This window comes from Mya arenaria, chromosome 7 (assembly GCF_026914265.1).
Source record: "Mya arenaria isolate MELC-2E11 chromosome 7, ASM2691426v1".
Lineage (NCBI taxonomy): Eukaryota > Metazoa > Mollusca > Bivalvia > Myida > Myidae > Mya > Mya arenaria.
The window spans coordinates 57,185,208-57,206,557 of NC_069128.1; the positions used below are offsets into that span (position 1 = coordinate 57,185,208).

General features: G+C 36.7%; 2 protein-coding genes across 5 annotated transcripts; one reads left to right on the forward strand and one right to left on the reverse strand.

Moving 5' to 3' along the window:
* Positions 1-855: 855 nt before the first annotated feature.
* On the forward strand, positions 856-7,722 carry LOC128241547 (hemicentin-1-like). Of its 2 annotated transcripts, XM_052958551.1 has the most exons (9): positions 856-939; positions 1,606-1,685; positions 1,927-1,995; positions 3,223-3,337; positions 3,600-3,722; positions 4,972-5,142; positions 5,439-5,609; positions 5,809-5,961; positions 7,106-7,722. In XM_052958551.1, the coding sequence occupies exons 1-9, from the start codon at positions 888-890 to the stop codon at positions 7,513-7,515; spliced, it is 1,344 nt and encodes a 447-aa protein (XP_052814511.1). In that variant the 5' UTR covers positions 856-887; the 3' UTR covers positions 7,516-7,722. The 2 variants fall into 2 exon arrangements, with proteins under 2 accessions (XP_052814511.1, XP_052814512.1); XM_052958552.1 differs by lacking the exon at positions 1,927-1,995.
* A 4,744-nt stretch (positions 7,723-12,466) lies between these two features.
* LOC128240872 (zinc finger protein 883-like) lies at positions 12,467-21,260 on the reverse strand. Of its 3 annotated transcripts, none has more exons than XM_052957842.1 (2): positions 21,211-21,260; positions 12,467-17,424 (listed from the first exon to the last, which is right to left on the reverse strand). In XM_052957842.1, the coding sequence occupies exon 2, from the start codon at positions 17,299-17,301 to the stop codon at positions 15,583-15,585; it is 1,719 nt and encodes a 572-aa protein (XP_052813802.1). In that variant the 5' UTR covers positions 17,302-17,424; positions 21,211-21,260; the 3' UTR covers positions 12,467-15,582. The 3 variants fall into 3 exon arrangements, with proteins under 3 accessions (XP_052813802.1, XP_052813803.1, XP_052813801.1); XM_052957843.1 differs by lacking the exon at positions 21,211-21,260 and adding an exon at positions 21,097-21,141; XM_052957841.1 differs by lacking the exon at positions 21,211-21,260 and adding an exon at positions 19,780-19,845.
* Between the last annotated feature and the right edge of the window lie 90 nt (positions 21,261-21,350).

Consider the following 21,350-nt stretch of genomic DNA (forward strand, 5'->3'; position numbering starts at 1 on the left):
GAGCTTGATTGAGGGGGAAATCATCGATTTCGTCCAAATGACGACATTCCACTCTTTAGTACGCCAAATAAAATAGCCATTCATAACTTTACCACAGCTCCCATGTTTTCAACACGTTTTTTGCCCTCAAAGAAGTAAAAGTAATATTTTCTTTGAAATACCTTTTATATCCTTAAACCAGAAAACAACAATGGTATGCGTTTTATTATAGTGCATGATTAAGGCGGGCATTATAATACATAGAATGTTAACTTTACGACAACGCGCTAACACGGTCTCTTCTGGGTTCACGTTGGACAAAGTAAGCATTTCACTTTAAGATCAAGCAAATAAATATTTGCAAGGGATATTTTTCTCTTAGTATTTAGTTGTACGTTCAAGACATATTTTATAAAAATAATATGTATTGGGGAGATGTATTATAGAACGGTGGTCTTTGTCTGTAAATTGCTCTTTTAATATGTACTCATAGCATTATCTTATAACATGCTCCGGTTAAAGACGTGTAAGCATCGTGCTATCTATGTGCTTATCTCTGTACTAGAGTGCTCTGTTTTAAGGCTGCAGTGATTGTACTCCTTTTTGACATAATTAAGATTTAATACACATGCTCAATATTTGTTCAAAAGGTGTGCATAAACTTCGTTGTATCTATAATTATATTTGCTTAGCTCGAACACAAAGTAATAATTAACATTATTATACTTTATTTTCGCCAGAATATTGAACGGTGTTCCGTTTTTAGTTTGAGTTATTGCAGTCAACACGATAGATCAGGCACTTTTAAAACTTTGGCAAACATCGCTGATAAAACCCCCCACAGAGATAGCTACGACCAGGTTGTGTCATTCACACAGAAGAAACCGGCCATTTACAATGTGTTTGAAATGAAGTTCTTAATTATCCTATGGACTTTTTATAATGCTGTGTCATACGCAGGTAAGTACAGAGGGGCTGCTTGTATTGAGGAGTACTCGTGACTCCAGGGTTTTTAAGCATTTTGGAACGTACATTCTAGTTTCAGAAAAAAATGGAGCTTCGACAAAAATAAAGGATTTGGTACAAAAGATTGGAAGGGGTAAAACCTTTGGTAAAGTTTGTAAGAAAACATTTCGGTAATAACAACGTTTAAAATTCTTACACGTCTGTAAGTTTTGTAGGGGCAATAATAAGGTTTAGCTCTCATCCAAACAATAGCATCGTCTGCTTTGCTCTGGTCCGAATTTCTAGAAAAAAATGAAGCTTAACAAATTTAAGAAGCGTGTGATATTTAGCCAAATTTCTTTTTAATCGTGATTTTACTAATAGTAATATGTTTATCATAAGTATGATACAGGTAAGCCGCGTTTAAAGTCAATAACCTCTTGGAAATGTTAATATTACACAAATTATACCAAAACAAAAGAGTGAGGTAATCTTAATCCTGTTATATGGGACATGAGAAGTTAAAAAACATTTGGGGCAAGTTAGTTCAATAGGAATAAAAGAAATCACCATGAGAGCGTTAAAAAATTGTAATAAATTACATATATATCACCTACCATTTCATGTTCACAATGGTTATTATATTACTAAGAAATTATTAATTGACCTTTTGCATTTCAGATAGTTTAGAATGCCTTCAATGTGATAACATTGAACATCCAAATACCTGCAACGTTACCACGGAATGCCATTCAGGACAGGTTGATAACAATACACGTTTTCCAATTATCTATTTGTATTTTACTAATGCAGTGAAATTAGAAGCCTTGAAATGGTCCAAATGTAACGTGTCATGTCCTGAATATATGATTTCATGTATATTAGACCCATTGCAACCGCTTGCATGCTTAAATTCAATTCGTACTGTATGTTATAATTAAAACAAATGTTTTACAAATGACTTTTTACAAATGACTCTACTTAACACGCTTATATTTCAAGTCGTGCTTTTTAAAAACAACACAAACGTCACCGACTGCACAGTTTGAAATGGGATGTGAAGATAATCAGGTAATTTTGGATTGTATTTTATTACTACAGATACTATTTCGTGTACATTATCCTAGAAGAAAAGCAACATTATTTAGCCAATCATAATCACTTAGCTTTGTTTGATTTAGATAAGGCCAAAAAAAATTGTTTGTTAAGGGTAACCTTCCCAAAATTTCTAGGTAGGGTAGGTAGGGATTTTTTTTCATTATTTTTTTTTCAAAACTGTCGTAAGTTCAGAGTGTTTTCTTGCACATGGCAATCTTTCCTACATTACTGTCATTGCCTGACTTTGTTTTTTCATATAAACAATAATTCTGATTAAAATCTGCATTTATCCGCCCTTCGTAACTCTCTATTCGCTAACGAATATTTTTTTTTGCTCAGAAACCGAAAAAATAGTTAGGGTCGGCGCATTTTTATAGGTAGGGTCGGGTTACCCGAAACAGACATATTTTTTTAGGCCTAATACTTGAAAAAAGAACGAGCTTGGAACATAGCTTCAAATGTAACAGACCCACAAATGTATGCTAACAATCGTATCCTTTGCTCGCAAGCCAGATACTCTACTTCGATATGAACGGATGGTAGTATATGTTACTGACACATTATTATGACTGCACAACATGTCAATATATCTCCATAGCATGTTGTCAAGATTAACTGACATACGATTATATCCAACTGACATGTTAAAAGTTCGAACTGTCATGTTATATGTCAAACTGGCACGTTATTATGTTTGAAAGGCATTTGTTTCAAATTGAAATACATAAGGTCTAAATAATGCAATTATGTCCACCTGACATGTGACTATGTCTACCTAACATCCAAGAGTGTCTTATATACATGTAATGCTTTCTTACTGACATGCAATTGTGATTTACTTACTTGCTGTTATGTAAACAAACCAGCTATTATGTCAAACTCACATGCAGTATGTCTAATATACATGTAATGCGTTATAATTAATACGTGTCATAATTACAGTAGAAAACGTCGCTTATGTTAAAACCATTATTTTTACCTCAAATGTTACACGAAAGGAAAATAAAAGAAATTCAAACAAATTAATATTACATATACAATGTTTGTCCTGTTCGCTTCGGAAACTCCTCTGCAAGCCTCGTTACCGGATTCAGCAAATGCGCTTGGGTCTAATTTTCATATCCGGTCACATGATAAATTTTGGCATAACCATTAACACTCCTACGACTACTTTAACTGTGAGAGCATTACTCCGTTTAGCTATGTGGCACGGGTTCTCCGGCTGTTTCAATCGTTGGTAAACGTCAGACTCTCGCCTGTCACGAGTGTTGTTCTACAAATAACTGTAACAACAAACTTTGCGAACACAGCAAGCGTATGTAATTGTATATACTTTTTCAATACACTTTATATAAATTTAGTTAATAAATGTTTCTCGTTTTTTTACTCAAATACTATATATCAAACGGTTCTTCATCGCAAGAAATTGCTTCAAAGAATTTTCACATGTTACGTCCCTATGATAGCCTGTTACGGAGGCATTTTTAATACATTTTAAATCAGGCAGTTGTACATGTAGGTAAATGTTTGTACATGTAGACAAACACTTTCAACATCCCTGTTGTTGTTTTTTTCAGCGTCTGCCTGCGTTGACTCGGTAACAGTGGATTGCGCGTTGCTGCATTCTTTATTCAACGTGTGTTCCGACGTTCAGCATGCTAAAAGCGTTTGTCCAAGATTTTGTGGACTTTGTAGTCTAGGTACGTGTTATGACCTTTAATTAACTGCATGCTATTTAGACCGTGAACATTAGAATAAAATAGGAACAACCACGTATTACATGCTTAAATCACTAAAACAGGTATTAATCGGTTACCAAAATCATTTATACATGTGGTTCATAACGATATTATAAACCTATATAAGTTTCAACGCTGGCGCATGACTGCACTGTTTCTATTGACTCATCTGTTAGAATATCAATCGTACTGATGCTGTATTACACGGCCTCTAAACGCCAGCTCCACCACTTTACGGTGGTGCAAAGAAAAAGAGCTGTCGACACTTCCGTGGTGGAGCTGTGCCCTATGTTTACATGAACAAACGTGAGTATATATATTATTATTTATATTTTATTTGATAATTTCATTTAACGGACATATTTCGAAAATCGGAGAATGTGGTACCGTGTAAGAACACTTCTACTGCAGGCTGGTTACTATCTCTTTCCAATATTGTGCAAACTGTGGTGCCAGCAGCTTTTCTCCCGAATCGGACTTGTGCAGATTTTGAGATCTGATTGCATAGCAAGTACATTTCGGTGCTTACACACCCCGTAAGAACATTCTCACGCATGCAAACATAACTGTTATGTATAGTACCTATGCCGGAATACAACAAAACTGATAAGCACTTCTTAAAAAGGAAAAATGCACATATTTATAAAAGTGGTGGCGCTGTTGCCCTAGTGGTGGCGCTATCGAGTATGTTTTGCGCTTGAGGTAATATAACACGTTAACGCTTTTGAAATGAATACAAAAGTTGCTATAATTTATTATATGTTTATCATTCATTGTTATGCTGGTTATGCATACTTCTTGCGGAAACAAAACTCTACGCGAACTACCTTTGCGTTTAGAGGCCGTGTAATAGCTTGATGTATCATAATGACGTCAGACGGAAAGATAAACTGTAACGTTGTATTGGCTATCGTCAATTTTTCCTTACATGTGACGTCACTGTTGGGTAGATCTGAAGGCAATGATTTGAACAGCCCGACCAAGAGTTATTATATGCATAAGCTGCTTAATTCTTCATTTTAAATCTGCAGACAAGACATATCCTAAAATAAGCATTATAAGTATGTACACTATCGCATTACCACCGTATTCAACATAATAAGAAGTATCATTGCGTGACGTTCAAATAACATTACATAACAAAATAGTGCGTCATCATTATGTAATAGTTTAGCCAGTTATTATACAATTTCATTTTCTAACACCTCAGTTGACGGAGACTGGGCAACCTGGGGTGCGTGGTCTGGTTGTGACGTCACATGTGAAAGCGGGACACAGGTGCGCATACGCACATGCACCAATCCAGAACCAGCAAATGGCGGAGTTAATTGTGTGGGGGATAGTACCCAGCATAAACAGTGCACAAAACAGCTATGTCCTGGTATGTCTGCCACGAGTGTGCATATGTTGAGCTACGCACTTAACTTGTTTTTTTGCAAGATAAACAGGACTGTATTATATACTAGACAATGTATTTCCATTCAAAAAATAAAATATGAAAAAATGTATCAAATGATGATTACAAAAATTGTCGTACAGTTCGTAGTAAGAGTAATTTAGCAGGTGGATCTTAAACAGCAATATATGTTAAGAGCATGCAACAATGTGGGCATTCCAGTTCTGGCGTAGAACCCGCCCGTACCGGATCAATTTAAGCGATCATCATATTGTTTTCAGTTCATGGCGGATGGAGTGGATGGTCAGGCTGGAGTCCTTGCTCGGCTACGTGTGACGTCGGTATGTCCCAGAGAGGGCGGTCCTGTACCAACCCAAAACCCAGCCGAGCAGGGGACTACTGTCCGGATATGCCACAGCAATTCAAGATATGCACTGCAGGTCCATGCTCAAGTAAGTAATTTATCACATTTGCTTTGGACTTAACATAAGGTGTTTGATATTCCAGGTAATTACTGAGGGTCATTGCTATACTAAAAGTGTACAGTACAATACTTTCCTTCCCGTACCATAAAATGTTAAAATGTAAAGGCTTCAATCTATATTGTTTAGGCGAAAGCGTCGTTACTTTATTAGAAAAAATGTATTTTAGCCTGGATGGACTGGGGCTCGTGGACGTCATGCAGCGTGACGTGTGGGGTTGGCCTTCAACGTAGATACCGGAACTGTACGTCGACGTCATCTATTCTTGGCATAGGCTGTGTAGGAAGTAACGACCAAACAGAGACGTGTAGTAACTCAACTTGTGAGTAAAACAATGAGTTATATTCATCCTTTTTTCTGTCGAGCATTACACTTGGTTTTGTCACTAGAAAGAGCAACAAAATGGTAAAAACAATTATGTATATAGATGTTCTAATATGAAACCACTTTTTCACATATTCTTTTGACATAAACTGAATTTTATGTAATTATCTTTGGTCGACCATCTGCTTTTCTTGTGTTGATATTTTTAGAAACGATTGCATTAGTTTGTGTTTGCATGCTGTACGAATGCATTGAAGCATATTCAAATCCATGAAATGTGCTAGCGCTTTTGGGAAATGCCCTACCCCGGTGTGTGTACATCATGAACAAATAGCACACATATGCAAACAACCCTTACATGTACTTTAATAATTCCTCGGTGCAAACAATAAGTTTTAACGGCGATATACGTCACGTCGTATAAATAACAGAGTCCTATACTCAGTGTGTTTATACCACGTGATAAATTACGTCATATATGCTATGTCGGAAGGCAAAGATTTGCTTAAAATGAAGACTTAAATCAAAGATAACTTTTCATTTACAACACCATTTCAAATGAAACAAAGGGCAGTCTATGCCGCTTAAAGAGCCCCGCATTTGTTTTATTTCCGAAATTTGATGATGTCATTAGTTTCATCAAACACTTCGACAAACCTGTTTCCAAAATAATGTTTGGACAGTGCTCCGTCAGACGGCCGTGTTGTGAAAAGGTTTGTCGAAGTGTTTAAGAAACTAAACTCGCAATCAAATTCTGGTAAAAGACCGAAGGTGGGGCTCCGTAAGCGGCGTAGACTGTGCTATGTATCGTTTTAAAATGGTGAAGAAATGGTAAAGTTATCTTTGTTTAAAGTCTTTTTTCAAATCAAAATATTGCCTTCCGACGTAGCATTTATGACGCAATTTATCACGTGGTATACACAAACTGTATACTGATATAACAGATGACTTCGTAACACATTGGTCTGTATACACAACAGACTTCTGGTGTTCTCTTTTTTATAGACGAATGTATCTATTTGTAATAACCCCTACAGATCAAAACGGTCAGAAGTTTTCAACAGAGTTGGTATTAAGAGCTGCACGTGCATATACGCGTATACAATACAAATTTAACTGTATTTTAAATCAATCGCTTACAGGTGTACAGGTGGCCTTCAACGCTCACGGCCACCAGGCGCTGTCCGGGTCCGTCATTACCTTTCCAACAGTCATCCTGAACGAAGGGAACGCGTTCAATGAGACATCCGGACTTTTTACGGCGCCTTTCAGTGGAAACTACTTCTTTTCCGCACAAGTCTGTGGTCAAACCCGACAAAATATTTTTTTTAACATCAAGAAAAGTAATACAGACATGTCCACGACGTACCTCACCTCAGCCTATGGTTATGACCAAGGCAGCTACCCATGTAGCCCCTCATCCGTGGTCACCAAACTCCACGTGGGTGACCACGTGTGGGTGTACATGAGCAGTGGTTTAGGGAGTCTTTATGACTCAGGAACAAACTACTGGTGTTCGTTCACCGGCTCACTGCTCAGCGTGTCCGGCTAATAGACACGAGTACCTCTTTCGTAAAGTCATGCAATGATTATATGCCGTAATAGAATACGTGTGTTAGTTAAACTCAGCTTTAAATTGTATGTTAATGATCTGAAATGAAACAGTCTTGCTTATAGTATGTTATATAAGAAACAATTAAGCAAATGATTATTTTAAACTGTACATATAACTCAATTAAAATATGTAGTGAAATTTTAACGGGTCTTGTGTTATTAAATATTTTTAAACAGCATTACTAAATAAATTTGTCTTGGTATTTCCTTATAGGTACATTTCTTTAGTTGGTCATTGTCGCCTACTCATGATACGCGGAAACGAGTAATTATTGCACAGTTATGCTTCAAGATACACACTTTTGGACAAGTGTGCCTTTTATGTAAAAATAATTAAAATATGCATATGTGCGATGAATCTTCAATGTTAATTTTCGGCGAACTACACACATAAGACATATTTCCAAGGCAGGTATAATAAATAAATGACAAAGGCTGTGTTAAGGTAAAAAAAACAAAGAAGACGGTGCACGAGTTCACAGGATCACGAGTTCACAGGATCACGAGTTCACTGGATCACGAGTTCACAGGATCACAAGTTCACTGGATCACGAGTTCACAGGATCACGAGTTCACTGGATAACGAGTTCACTGGATCACGAGTTCGTTGGGTCACGAGTTCACTGGATCACGAGTTTGTTGGGTCACGAGTTCACTGGATCACGAGTTTGTTGGGTCACGAGTTCACTGGATCGCGAGTTCGTTGGATCACGAGTTCACTGGATCACGAGTTTGTTGGGTCACGAGTTCACTGGATCACGAGTTTGTTGGGTCACGATTTCACTGGATCGCGAGTTCGTTGAATCACAAGCTCACTTGATCACAAGTTCACTGGATCACGAGTTCACTAGTTCACGAGTTCGTTGGATCACATGTTCACTGGATCGCGAGTTCACTGGATCGCGAGTTCCCTGGATCACGAGTTCACTGGATCACGAGTTTGTTGGGTCACAAATTCACTGGATCACAAGTTCCCTGGGTCACGATTCACTGGATCACGAGTTCACTATAGATCACGAGTTCACTATAGATCACGAGTTTGTTGGGTCACGAGTTCACTGGATCACAAGTTCACTGGATCACAAGTTCACTGGATCTCGAGTTTGTTGGATCACAAGTTCACTGGATCACCAATTTACTGGATCACTAGTTCACTGGATCACGAATTCACTGAATCACGGGTTCATTGGACCACGAGTTCACTAGATCACGAGTTCACTGGATCACGAGTTCACTGGATCACGAGCTCACTGGATCACGAGTTCACTGCATCACGAGTTCACTAGGACTTAAACAAGTTCATTTATTTTTGTTCCAACATTGATCAATTCATCAATAATTACGAACATTAACCACACCGGAGCCAGCATCAACATTATAATATAAAAGTAAAAACACAAAACAGAAAGGGCAAAACTATTAACAATATGCACCAGTTGTGGCCCAGCCAACCCCGGGTAAAATTCCCGCCCTGCGGGAACCAACTGATGGTAAAACCCCGGCCAAATGCCCCCACACCCCAAAGACTCTATATAAGGCCCAATTTCCGCTATATTTGGCGCAAAGACAAAACCACCGCGGTCACCCGGCCCTGCGGGGCTTCCTGGAAAGTAAAAACACGGCCCATTTCCCCGGCTACCCCCGGTAAACCCCCGGACCTGGGGGGGGGGGGCGTGGTTACACTTGACTGGTGCATAAACAGAGCCAGTAATTCTAAGTACTTAAACGACCGGATAAAAACATCAACTGCAGATCAATGTTTCCATGCGGTGCAGCTGTGCCAATTGTCACAAGCCACTATATATTCATTGGACATAGCTTATGGCATGACAAACGTTGTAATATTCTATGTCCAATTTATTTATTCAATAAAAAAGAAATTCAAACGTAACTATAAAAAATGTGTCCTATAATTGCACGTTATTTATTCAATAAAAATATTTATGGATTCAACAAAACTTATTGTTCAATAAAAAAATAAGTATGGACTAAAATAAAAATGTTTCGTAAGAAATATTTGCATTCATAAAACATATTTATGAAGTTAACAAATACATCACATGTAAACAATATATACGTTTAATAAATATTTATATGTCAGTGGTTAAAATTAATATATTGTGTATAATTAGCATCATGGGACACTATCTATAACATCTTGTAACAGTAGTTTAGATTGATTAAGGCAAAACAATATGGCAGCGCCCAATCACAGTGGGTTGCTGACAGGAGCTTAATAAGTCCATCTAGCGTTACTAAATCATAATGGTGGCTTGTTAAACTGCTTTATTATAGCTAGGTAGATGGACTAATATGAGCTCCTGTCAGAGTATTGCCTGGGCTTACGTTGTAATCATTGAAGCTGCCATATTAAAATCAGCAATCCAACGCCTTGTTGCAATAAATCCTATTTCCCATCATGCAAATTACACCCAATGTCAATGCTTTTACCCCACACAAAGTTATAGATATACTGCATAAAAATATACTGCATAACAATAATATTTTATTGAACAAGTATTTGTTTAACATGTGTCATATACATATTTAACTTCACATTTTTCTATCCAATGCATATTTTTTTAACAAGTTTTTTAGATATAGTCCATAAATATTTTTATTGACTATAAATTATATATTGCAATTTAAGAACAAATATTTTGTTTCTAGTTCGTATTTACTTCATATTGAATGAATATATTTGACATAGAATAGTTCAACCTTTGTCATGCCATAATAGCTTGCCTTCGTATACATTAAAGGTTTAAAACTTAGTAGTCGCATAATGATTTAAAAAAGGTATTAAAAATTTAAAATTTATCACTGCATTCAGGGTAGGAAAAAAGAGCGCCACATTGGGAAATCTAAATCTAACCTCCGTTGAAAGGTTGCAAAAATGTCATAAATGCCACAGGGAGTTGAAAACAACATGATTTTTGCTCTTTGAAGTCCTTCATCAGCTTTTAACAGATATGTTTCATGTTTTAATGAGCCGGTCAGTATGTCTATTTCAAACATGAAAGTTTAGGTAGCTTTTTAGCGAAAAAATCCGATTTTATTTTTAGCTTCGATGTACCACAGTATGTTTTAAAAGCACCTACAGCGTTTTGTTATTCTTCAGCAGTATCACTTAATATAACACTGTATGTAATATCATAAAACGTTTTGCGCATATTTTCCCATTAATATCATGGTAACTTTGAAATGTCTCAATTAGACACGTGGAGACAAGAGGCGCCCTTAGCTATCTGGTCGTTGCATAGGAATTCGTTGTGCAGAAACGCTCCGTATAAAACCGCATAAACAACGCATCCCTTGTTCGAGAACGGACATTCAGACATTGCTACTTTGGTAAACGTTCGAGTTAAATCCAAAACCACACAAAATCCAAGTGGTTTTTAAGACGTTGATTTTCAAACCAACGACCTAAATCCACGAGGTAGCAACATTCTAGACACGGGGACACATAGGGAACTCTAACCTATATAGTTGTAACAAAGGAATTCGTTGTTGTGCGCACCGTATTTTACCGCATAAGCAACGCACCGATAAAGTTAGAGAAAGGACGCTGAAACAAGGCCACTAAGTAAATTTTTCGAGTTTTTAGAATACATAGGCAAACTGTGCTGAAGCCGATCATTCTAGCAACAAAATCTGTTCCAATATAAAAATGCTCATCGGATCTAGATAAGTACTGTTCGAGAGCTGCGGACTTCGAAAGAAGCCGCTCGAATTCCGCCAGTCCGCCCGCAACGGACGTATACGACCTCCTTGTTTTAAAACAGACGTATAAAATGAAATGAAGTATTAAAGAAAGTCTGAAAAGTGTATCTCTTTTAATAGTCTATAACACAAATGTACAGAAATGGATTTTCACATACAACAAACATATTCATATTATTTGTTGGACGCCTCATTTGACCAAACGTGAACTTCGTTGCCTTTTTTTAAAATGTTCAGACTTTGGGAAAACATTAAACCATGCCAAAATAGCGGATTAACAACAAATAAACATGTTTGTGCTTTGTATTCATGCAGTTCATTGTATTATAGCTGGTCTTGTTAATATCTTGTTCATTTTTCAAGAAATATAATGTAAATGGCACCAGAAACGAGAGCTGTCGAAGGACAGCGCGACTGTCTATACGCCGCTTTGTCTTAGAAATGAATACAATAATACTGTAATATGTGCCTATCAAAAGTAATAAAAAAGTTTAATTAAAAAGGAAACGAGACGAAACCAGGCTTTCAGTGATTGACAGAAGAACTTCAGCTGTCGTTGTGCGATTCAGTTTCAACTGTTGTTTTTCTCTTTTATTTTTAGAAACAGTGACATTGACCTTGACCCAAGGGGACACAAACGCAATCCCATGAAAGGTTTTCATAAACACTTCCTATATGTTAAATTTGGTCGCAATATGTCAACTCTAACTCAAGTTATTCAGAACTTACGATTTTTCTATTTTTAGTTACAATGACCTTAACCCATTGGGCTCAAAACGCAATATCCATGAAAAGTCTCCATAAACTATTTCTATATACCAAGTTTGATCGCAAAATGTCAACCCCAAGTACCAACCGTTTATATTTTTATTTTCTAGTTTATATTTTCAGTGGCCTTGCCTACAGGGGTGCCATATACCATTAACTATATGAAAGATATCCTTACACTCTTGCTGTATACCAAGTTTGGTCACAACATGTCAACCCTAACTTAAGTTATTCAGAACTAACCATTTCGTTTTTAAGTTACAGTAACCTTGACTATGACCATGACACTTAGGGCCCTAAAGCAAACCATGGTCTATATAAACTATTCCTATATACCAGATTTGGTCACTATATGTCAAGTTCAACCCCAACTTACTTTATTCAGTACCAACCACATGTCCATTTTTAGAAACAGTGACCTTGACCCATGGGGTCCCAAAAGCAAACTGTGAAAGGTCTTGATAAACTCTTCCCCTATACCAAGTTTGGTCACTATATGTCAAACTTAACTAAAGTTACTTGATACCATAGGTGATACCGCCCTTCCGCCAGCTTGCCCAAACAACATTGTACTTCATTCTTATAACCTTCAATTTCACTTTGTAAAAACCAGGCTAAAAACATTAACTTAAGCCTGTCAAAAGCAATAAAAACAAAAAAGTAACAAAAAGAAAATTAATCAAGGGCATTAATTTGTATTTAGGGTTAATAAGGAGTTATGTAACCTAATTTGTGCATTGGCTACTGTTTCAAGTATGATGGCCATTGAATGAACATGAGATCTGAGTTAAAACCTTAAGTGAATTGAATGAAGGGGTATAGAAGTTATAAGTAAATATCCCAACTTGCCCTAAAACTTTAACCTGACAAAATGAGCCCTAAACTTACACCTTAACCTGACAAAATGAGCCCTACACTTACACCTAAGTTTGTAAGTATACAGGGGCCATAATTTGTTTTCAGAATACTACGAAGTTTTTTAACCTCATTGTGTGAGGGTCCTGGACAACTATATGAAGTATTCAGTGAATTGAAAGAAGGGTATTAGAGGTATAAGTGAAAATGCCAACTTGTCCAAAAACCGGCTGCAGACGCCAAGGCAAGCAGTAAAGCCTCCTTATTCTGCGAATAGTAGAGCTAAAAAGCACTGGACATGATAATTCTGCATCCATCATTTAACACCAAAGCATTGACAATAAAAATCATTAATATTGAACAATAACATAAGACATATTTCTTTCCAAAAGTATAATTCAGCAAATAAAGTCATCAAGATTGTGACACTGAAATGTTAAAAACTTCCTTCATACTTGGCATTCTTCATATACAACATAAAAAATATACTTTTACAACACAAAGAACTGAGTACCAGAGTACCCCTTCGGTCATTTCTTATTTTAAAGTTGACCTTTAGGACTATTACTAGCCCTAACATACGGTTTTAGCTAATGAGTTAAGGGGGCGCGCTGCAACCGGTCCTTTTTTGATAACACCCCTCTGCCCTATGGAGACAAGCATGCGCATCAATCAACCTTCTTAGAATTAAATGCTTTAGACAATCAAATAATACCTCTGTTTTGTTTAAAAGCTTATTACATGATAATAAATACTATATTTGGCAGGTGAAACTCGAACCTACTTCAAATTCAACTTTACTAACATTTTTTGTCAATTTTTTAATATGTTAAGTTCTTAACAACCCAAAACAATGTGTCCTTCTATCCCTCAGCACGGTGACCGTCATTTTTCTGCAGCACCTTACCCTTTTTAAAACCTATTTAAAATCCTAGTTGTGTTTTAATATTGTTTTCTCATTAAGAGTTAAAATGGTAAATTTGTGCTACCAAGGTTTACATTTTCATCAGAGCTGACCACTCATCTTCACTAATTGTTTATACTGTTTTTTATGTTCAACAGTTAAAGTTGCACAACAGATGGTCAGTTTTGACACTTTCTAAAACGTTGGCCTAGCATCAACTGCTTTTGGCATCAATGCCTTTAATTCACTTACAATAGAACACATCTCAATTGTCTGGAAAACTGCCCAAAATTTATATTTTCTTAAAGCGTTAGGAATGCTTTAAACCATAAAACATCAATATTCGAAAGTAAATATGATAAACTGAGAACTGATATTTTTCAGCAGTCTTAAATCACTGGTTTCCAAAAATTTACGCAAAAATTGGCTCTTTCAAAGACAAAGACTAAAAAAAGGTGTCAAAATGATATATCTTTGAAAGTGCAGCTTTAAGCACTTCTCTGTACCCACATATGTTTACCTGTTAGTTTAGACCCGATGTCTTGTTATTATAATTTGCTTATATATATATGTATAATTATTATGTACCCGATATATGTATATCATCAATTAATAAACAGAAACAGTGTCACCAGTGGTTCTATGTTGGTTATGGCAGAACTCTGATAAACACAATTTGATTATGCATTATTAATAATGTGCGGATATCCGGATACTCGGATATTTCGCTTCCATCCCTAATTATTATGCATCATTTTTAATAGAATTTGCCTCTATGTTAAACATCATCTAGCTGGCATACCTTTGACATTCCAAACCAAAGATTTTAAAAACATTTTGGTCAATAGAAAAAATACAAAACAAACCGAAATTATAAGTCTTGTATAATAATGATTGAAAAAAAGTTTAGAAGTACATTATGAACCACAAGCATGTTTGGCATTGATAGTGATTTATGGAACTGTAACACTTAAAGGCCTAGTTTAAGCCTTCTAGAAGAGCCCCCCCACCCCCAAAAAAAATCAAAAAAATCTGTGTACAGTACACAACCTCTGTGTCTACTTGCATTGACCCCTCTTATCAGATCTCCGATCGGAGTACCCTGCTGTGCAGTTTGGGAGGTTTTATTATAGAAATGGACCCTAAATGGCCCTGCGCCAATAAACGAATACACAGGAAATCGGCCCCTACTGTGACACCAGTGCAATTAGCAGAAGATGCACAGCAGGGGATTATCATGCCAAACATTCCTTAAACTAGGCCTTTAAGTTTTGTCATTGTGGAATAGCCCAGCTCTAAACATTTAGGAAAGCATTTGTTTTTTTCTCGACATTTGTCAATTATTTTATGCCTCATAGGTAGCAATACATTATTAACGTACGAGGCGCATTGCAAGATTTTTGGCCTTAAAAGATAAATTTGCTTAAATAATAATTTTATTGTGTCATTTTATTGTGTAAATATGATGAAATGACATTTTAGAAAGTAATACTGAAAATTCACGATGATATCAAATGTGTTGCCTAAAATACATGTTTATAAGTGGGACCATGTTTTGCCCATTTTGAATACTAAATTTGATGTCACATACCTGACGTAATTAAGTGCATTTTAGAAATGATGTGCAAAGTTTAATTTCTGATTATTTTATTTGTAAAAAATATGTTTAAAGCCCAAAATTGTGTGATGCGGCTAATATATATGAAGATGACACTGAGCATGGATTATATTTGGAGTGGCCCTACTGTGGACCATTTAAGTTTGCATGTTGGTTAAAACTGATCTTTCATCCTTACTATGCACTTCCATATGCTTCTCAAGGCCAGCAGCATTTGCAAACTTCCTTTTACAAATCAAACAGTCATGTTTTTTTACATTATTATGCGTCTTCAGATGCGTTGTCAGTGAGGTTTTCGTGGTGAACTTTTTTTCACACAGGTTGCATTGGTGAGGTCGAAATCCAAGGTGTAAATTAAGATGGTCCATGAGACTACGCTTAGTGGTAAAAAAATCATTACAAAGCTTGCATTCATGTTTGACTCTCTCCCCAGAATGTATTGTCATATGTTTCTTAAGGTAAGCGGCTCTAGCAAAACTAGCGCTACACACATCACACACAAATGGCTTCCCAACATCCTCATGAGTCTTTTTGTGGCTGTTTAGTACAGATTTTGTTACAAAACATTTTCCACATGTCTCACAAGAGTAGTCCCTTTCTTTCGTATGAGTTGCCAGATGACCTTTCAGAGTAGCTGGATGCGCAAATGCCTGGCCACAGACATCACATTTGTGGGGCTTCTCTTTCGTATGAACCAACATGTGAGAAACCAAGTGCGCCTTCTGTGTGAACTTCTTCTCACAAACCGTGCACTGGTATCTCTTCTCTCCTGAGTGCATCTTCATGTGAGTATGTAGAACGCCTACAAGTCTGAAGCTCTTGCGACATATAGCACACTCATACTTCTTTTCTCCAGTGTGGATGGTGCTGTGGTTGTTAAGTTGGCTGGATGTGATAAATCTCTGGTTGCAAACATCACATTCATACTCCTTTTCACCAGTATGTATCTTCAAATGGCGACCTAGATCTCCACTTTGTACAAATGTCTTTCCACACTCTTTGCACTTGTATGGTCTCTCTCCTGTATGAACTCTCAAATGGTGGGTAAGATTCGATGATGAGGCCAGCGTTTTCTTGCATACAGGACAATTCACTGTGTCTCTCTTTCCATGCTTCTTCATATGACTGGTCAGATTGCCTGATTGGTGAAATGATTTGTTGCAGATATCACAGGAGTATGGTTTGGTATTTGTGTGCAAATTCTCATGATTCTTTCTACATGTTGTGTTTCTGAATGATTTTGAACAGAATCTACACTTGTGTGGCTTTTTTATGTCAGAATTTGCCAACTTCCTCCTTTTCTTACTGACAGTGTTGTTTTTTAATGTATAATCGCACTGTTGTTCATTTGACATTGCTGCACACTCAGTATCTTCTTCCTTGATGTTTTCTAGTGTGCCTCCATCTTTAATATCACTAGTCTCCATAACAGATTTCACAACCTTTTGAGCTTGAATATTGTTACGCAATGCATTTGTCTGTGAACATACATTGCTCTGATCAGTCTCTGATACATCATTAACAATAGGCACCTCATCTGTGATACAAATGTTTGCAGAAGAACTTTCTATCTCTGTATTGCTATTAACATTTTTATCTTTCCCTGAATGAGCATTTGCTTCAGGTACCTCATTTGTGCTATCTGTAGTAGAAGGCACAGTGTCTGTATCAGTCAAACTATCATTATCTTCCTCTGAATCATCATCAGTAACAGGAACATCATCTGAACTACAAATATCTTCCATTTCTGTGTCAGTCATAACATTAGTATCTTTCCATGAATGATCATTAGCAGCCGGTACCTCATTTGTGTTCTCTTTAGTATTAGGTTCAGTATCTGTACATGTACTGGCCATATTGGATACTCTTCATGAGTTTGTCCTTACTTTCTTCTACTCTAGATACGCCTAATTGTTAATGGTACTAATCGTTACTAGTACTAGTTGTTTCTTCTGTTTACCTTCTCCCCACTTGTATACCTGAAAATACAGTCATCTAAAAGTTAACAACTACAAAATAAGAGAACAAACACTGAAATGGGATGAAATTGTAATATTGTAATGCACAAGCACAAAAACAGACTGACATGCAAACTTTCCGTGTGCATCACAAACAGAAGCTTAAAATATCATTCCTACCATTAAAAACTTGTTGAGTAAGACCCGTATTTATCCAAATCGAATGTTTTTTTGTTGCAGTATGTCTACTTTCACTTCGAATCACCTTCTTGAAATTTTGAGCACTCGCTATGACTTAAATACATGAAGCGTTTTCATTGGACGGCTACCATCGACTTTCTTTGTTTTAATGACGTAATTGGAAAAACATTCAAATGTTGTCCAAAGTGAAAGTAGAAATTAGAAATACTGCAACAAAAAACATCCAATTTGGAAAATAAATAATAATTAAAATAAAAAAAAATATTAAAAATAAAAATAAATGAAAATGTCATACTGTATCCAGGCCATGTGACAAGCACCTTTGGGTCAGAACACAATTATTGTCAATAATAACAGTTACATGTGTAGATTCCCAAAAAGCAAACAACTCTGAAAATGTCTACATGTATAGAGAGGGTTTTTCACCAGGAAGATGGATGGATGGATGGATGGGATGGATATGGATATGGATATGGATGGATGGATGGATGATGGATGGATGGATGGATGGATGGATGGATGGATGGATGGATGGATGGATGGATGGATGGATGGATGGATGGATGGGATGGATATGGATATGGATGGATGGATGGATGGATGATGGATGGATGGATGGATGGATGGATGGATGGATGATGGATGGATGGATGGATGGATGGATGGATGGATGGATGGATGGATGGATGGATGGATGGATGGATGGGATGGATATGGACATGGATGGATGGATGGATGGATGGATGGATGGATGGATGGATGGATGGATGGATGATGGATGGATGGATGGATGGATGGATGATGGATGGATGGATGGATGGATGATGGATGGATGGATGGATGGATGGGATGGATATGGATATGGATGGATGGATGGATGGATGGATGATGGATGGATGGATGGATGGATGGATGGATGGATGGATGGATGGATGGATGGATGGATGGATGGATGGATGGATGGATGGATATGGATATGGATATGGATGGATGGATGGATGGATGGATGGATGGATGGATGGATGGATGGATGGATGGATGGATGGATGGGATGGATATGGATATGGATATGGATATGGATGGATGGATGGATGGATGGATGGATGGATGGATGGATGGATGGATGGATGGATGGATGGATGGGATGGATATGGATATGGATATGGATGGATGGATGGATGGATGGATGGATGGATGGATGGATGGATGGATGGATGGATGGATGGATGGATTCTTTTATTTCTCCAACAATGGAGAGCATTACATATTTATAACATACAATACACGAATATACAGTTGATATATAATCATAACATAGAAAAGAATAGGAAAATGATATGCATGGCATCAATTTCAGGGTACACAACAATACAAAGAATGGGAAATAAATGACATGTCCCTACATTACACATCGTCCTGCATTTTAGATAGAGTTATGACAATGATATAAAAGGAGTGATATTTATAAGTAAAGGAAACATAGTGTTATAGATATGTAGCAAGGTGCATATTTCAGTATTTTATCAGTTTGTGTGTTTGGTATGGTTCTATATCGTATATTGTTTGTGTATCGTCTTGTTTAGTGGTGTGCTACGTGGTTATTGTCCTCTGTGCGTTACTGTCCGTCTATGTCCGTCAATGTCCGTCTATGTCCGAGTGCGTCAGAGCGTGAATACTGGTTATGCGAGTTTGTCTAAATTTATAAGAGTTATTGATTGGTTCATAATGCCTTTTCCCCTTTTTCCCGCTTCATTGCACACGCCCTTATTTATATATGCACATAAATCATTCCGTTCTGAATGGTCATCGACGCAAGTCAAGATTTGCAAATTGTTACAGTTGTTACTATTTATTTAATATTCGCTCTTATCTTTGAGCTGAAATATTTAACTTATTTAATATTCGCTCTTATCTTTGAGCTGAAATATTCTTTCATATTTAATTATTATTTAGACGTGCCTGGTTTCATTCGACAACGTAAATAAATATATTCGAACTCCGAAGTTGAGTGGTTTCGTATTTGCAAACCCACACTACAGATAGTTACTTTAACAAAAACAACCCAAATGAACAAGACTTCAAATGAGGGTATGTTTACACACATTGTACATTTAATTACATATGCGGTAAAAAATGAGCCAGTGGCTTGCTGAGAAAATGTAAGTATTGTAGTACCGTCTTGAAAATGTATACTCGACTGTGGCCGCTGAGCGTAAAAGATCGGAAACCGGACATCATTTCTAATAATTGTTCGGAATAATGCATTTGACAAAATTCGTCATACTGATTTACTGTGAACATTAAACTTAATGTTCGCCAATGGTACTGCCTAGTAATATCGTTCGAACGACAAAATAACAAAACATGTTCTGAAATGAATTTTTTTATATGTTTGATCAGAACATGGTGTGCACTCACAGAGACTTGAATGTATGATGCAGATCCAAACAGCTGCCCCTGGCTTACTTTTAATAGTTGCCTGTGGCCTCAGTTGGGTAAAATCAGTCTTGACCCTGAAAATAAAGAAAATACAACAATATATGGGCTGCTTAACACGTCATGGAACACAATTCAACTATTAAACATGCTTTGTCGACGATATTTCAACTTTCTATACAATCTAAAAATCCACTAGGGTAATATAATTGACAAGAGAAGAAACTCTTCAAAACACAGTTCGTCATGAAACAGATACATGTCCAGTTCAGACATGAATTTTATAGTAAAAATACGAATCCTAAGCGTATCACTGCGTTCTGCGCAAAGATTAATCATTTTTACATCGAAATGACACAACAATCTTACCGAATATTCCAAATTGAAGCAGAAATCCGATTTAAAATATACACACTATCGTCAAAATTTCGCCATACACAGGTCCTTTCGACTAATTCGACTACTGTTATGAGCGTTTGAATTGATCCCGACAATACGATGATACCATCGGGATCACTCAAGCGCTCATAAAAGCAGCAGAATTAGTCGAAAGGACCTGTGTATGGCGAACTTTTGGCGATAGTGTGTATATTTTAAATCGGATTTCTGCTTCAATTTGGAATATTCGGAAAGATTGTTGTGTCATTTCGATGTAAAAATGATTAATCTTTGCGCAGAACGCAGTGATACGCTTAAGATTCGTATTTTTACTATAAAATTCATGTCTGAACTGGACATGTATCTGTTTCATGACAAACTGTGTTTTGAAGAGTTTCTTCTCTTGTCAATTATATTACCCTAGTGGATTTTTAGATTTTATAGAAAGTTGAAATATCGTTGACAAATCATGTTTAATAGTTGAATTGTGTTCCATGACGTGTTAAGCAGCCCATAAATTGTTGTATTTTCTTTATTTTCAGGGTCAAGACTGATTTTACCCAACTGAGGCCACAGGCAACTATAAAAAGTAAGCCAGGGGCAGCTGTTGGGATCTGCATCATACATTCAAGTCTCTGTGTGTGCACTTAGTAACGTAGGGTCTAATGAAAATTTTACTTAGAGCTAGAGCCACCGTCCTGCAATATTTGAGTTGCTCGTGATATATTTGACTGAACCTCCATATAATACATGAAATAAATAAAAAGAACATGCAAAATATATGAAAATTACCCAGTTTAAATTTAATATTCATAAGATAAAATGGCAAAACTTATACAAGGGGGCGCTACTCTGATAAAAAAATATTCCGCAGGTTACACAAAACTATTTAATTAGAGCTGGTTTCATTTAAAAGAAGTACGAAGCTCCGT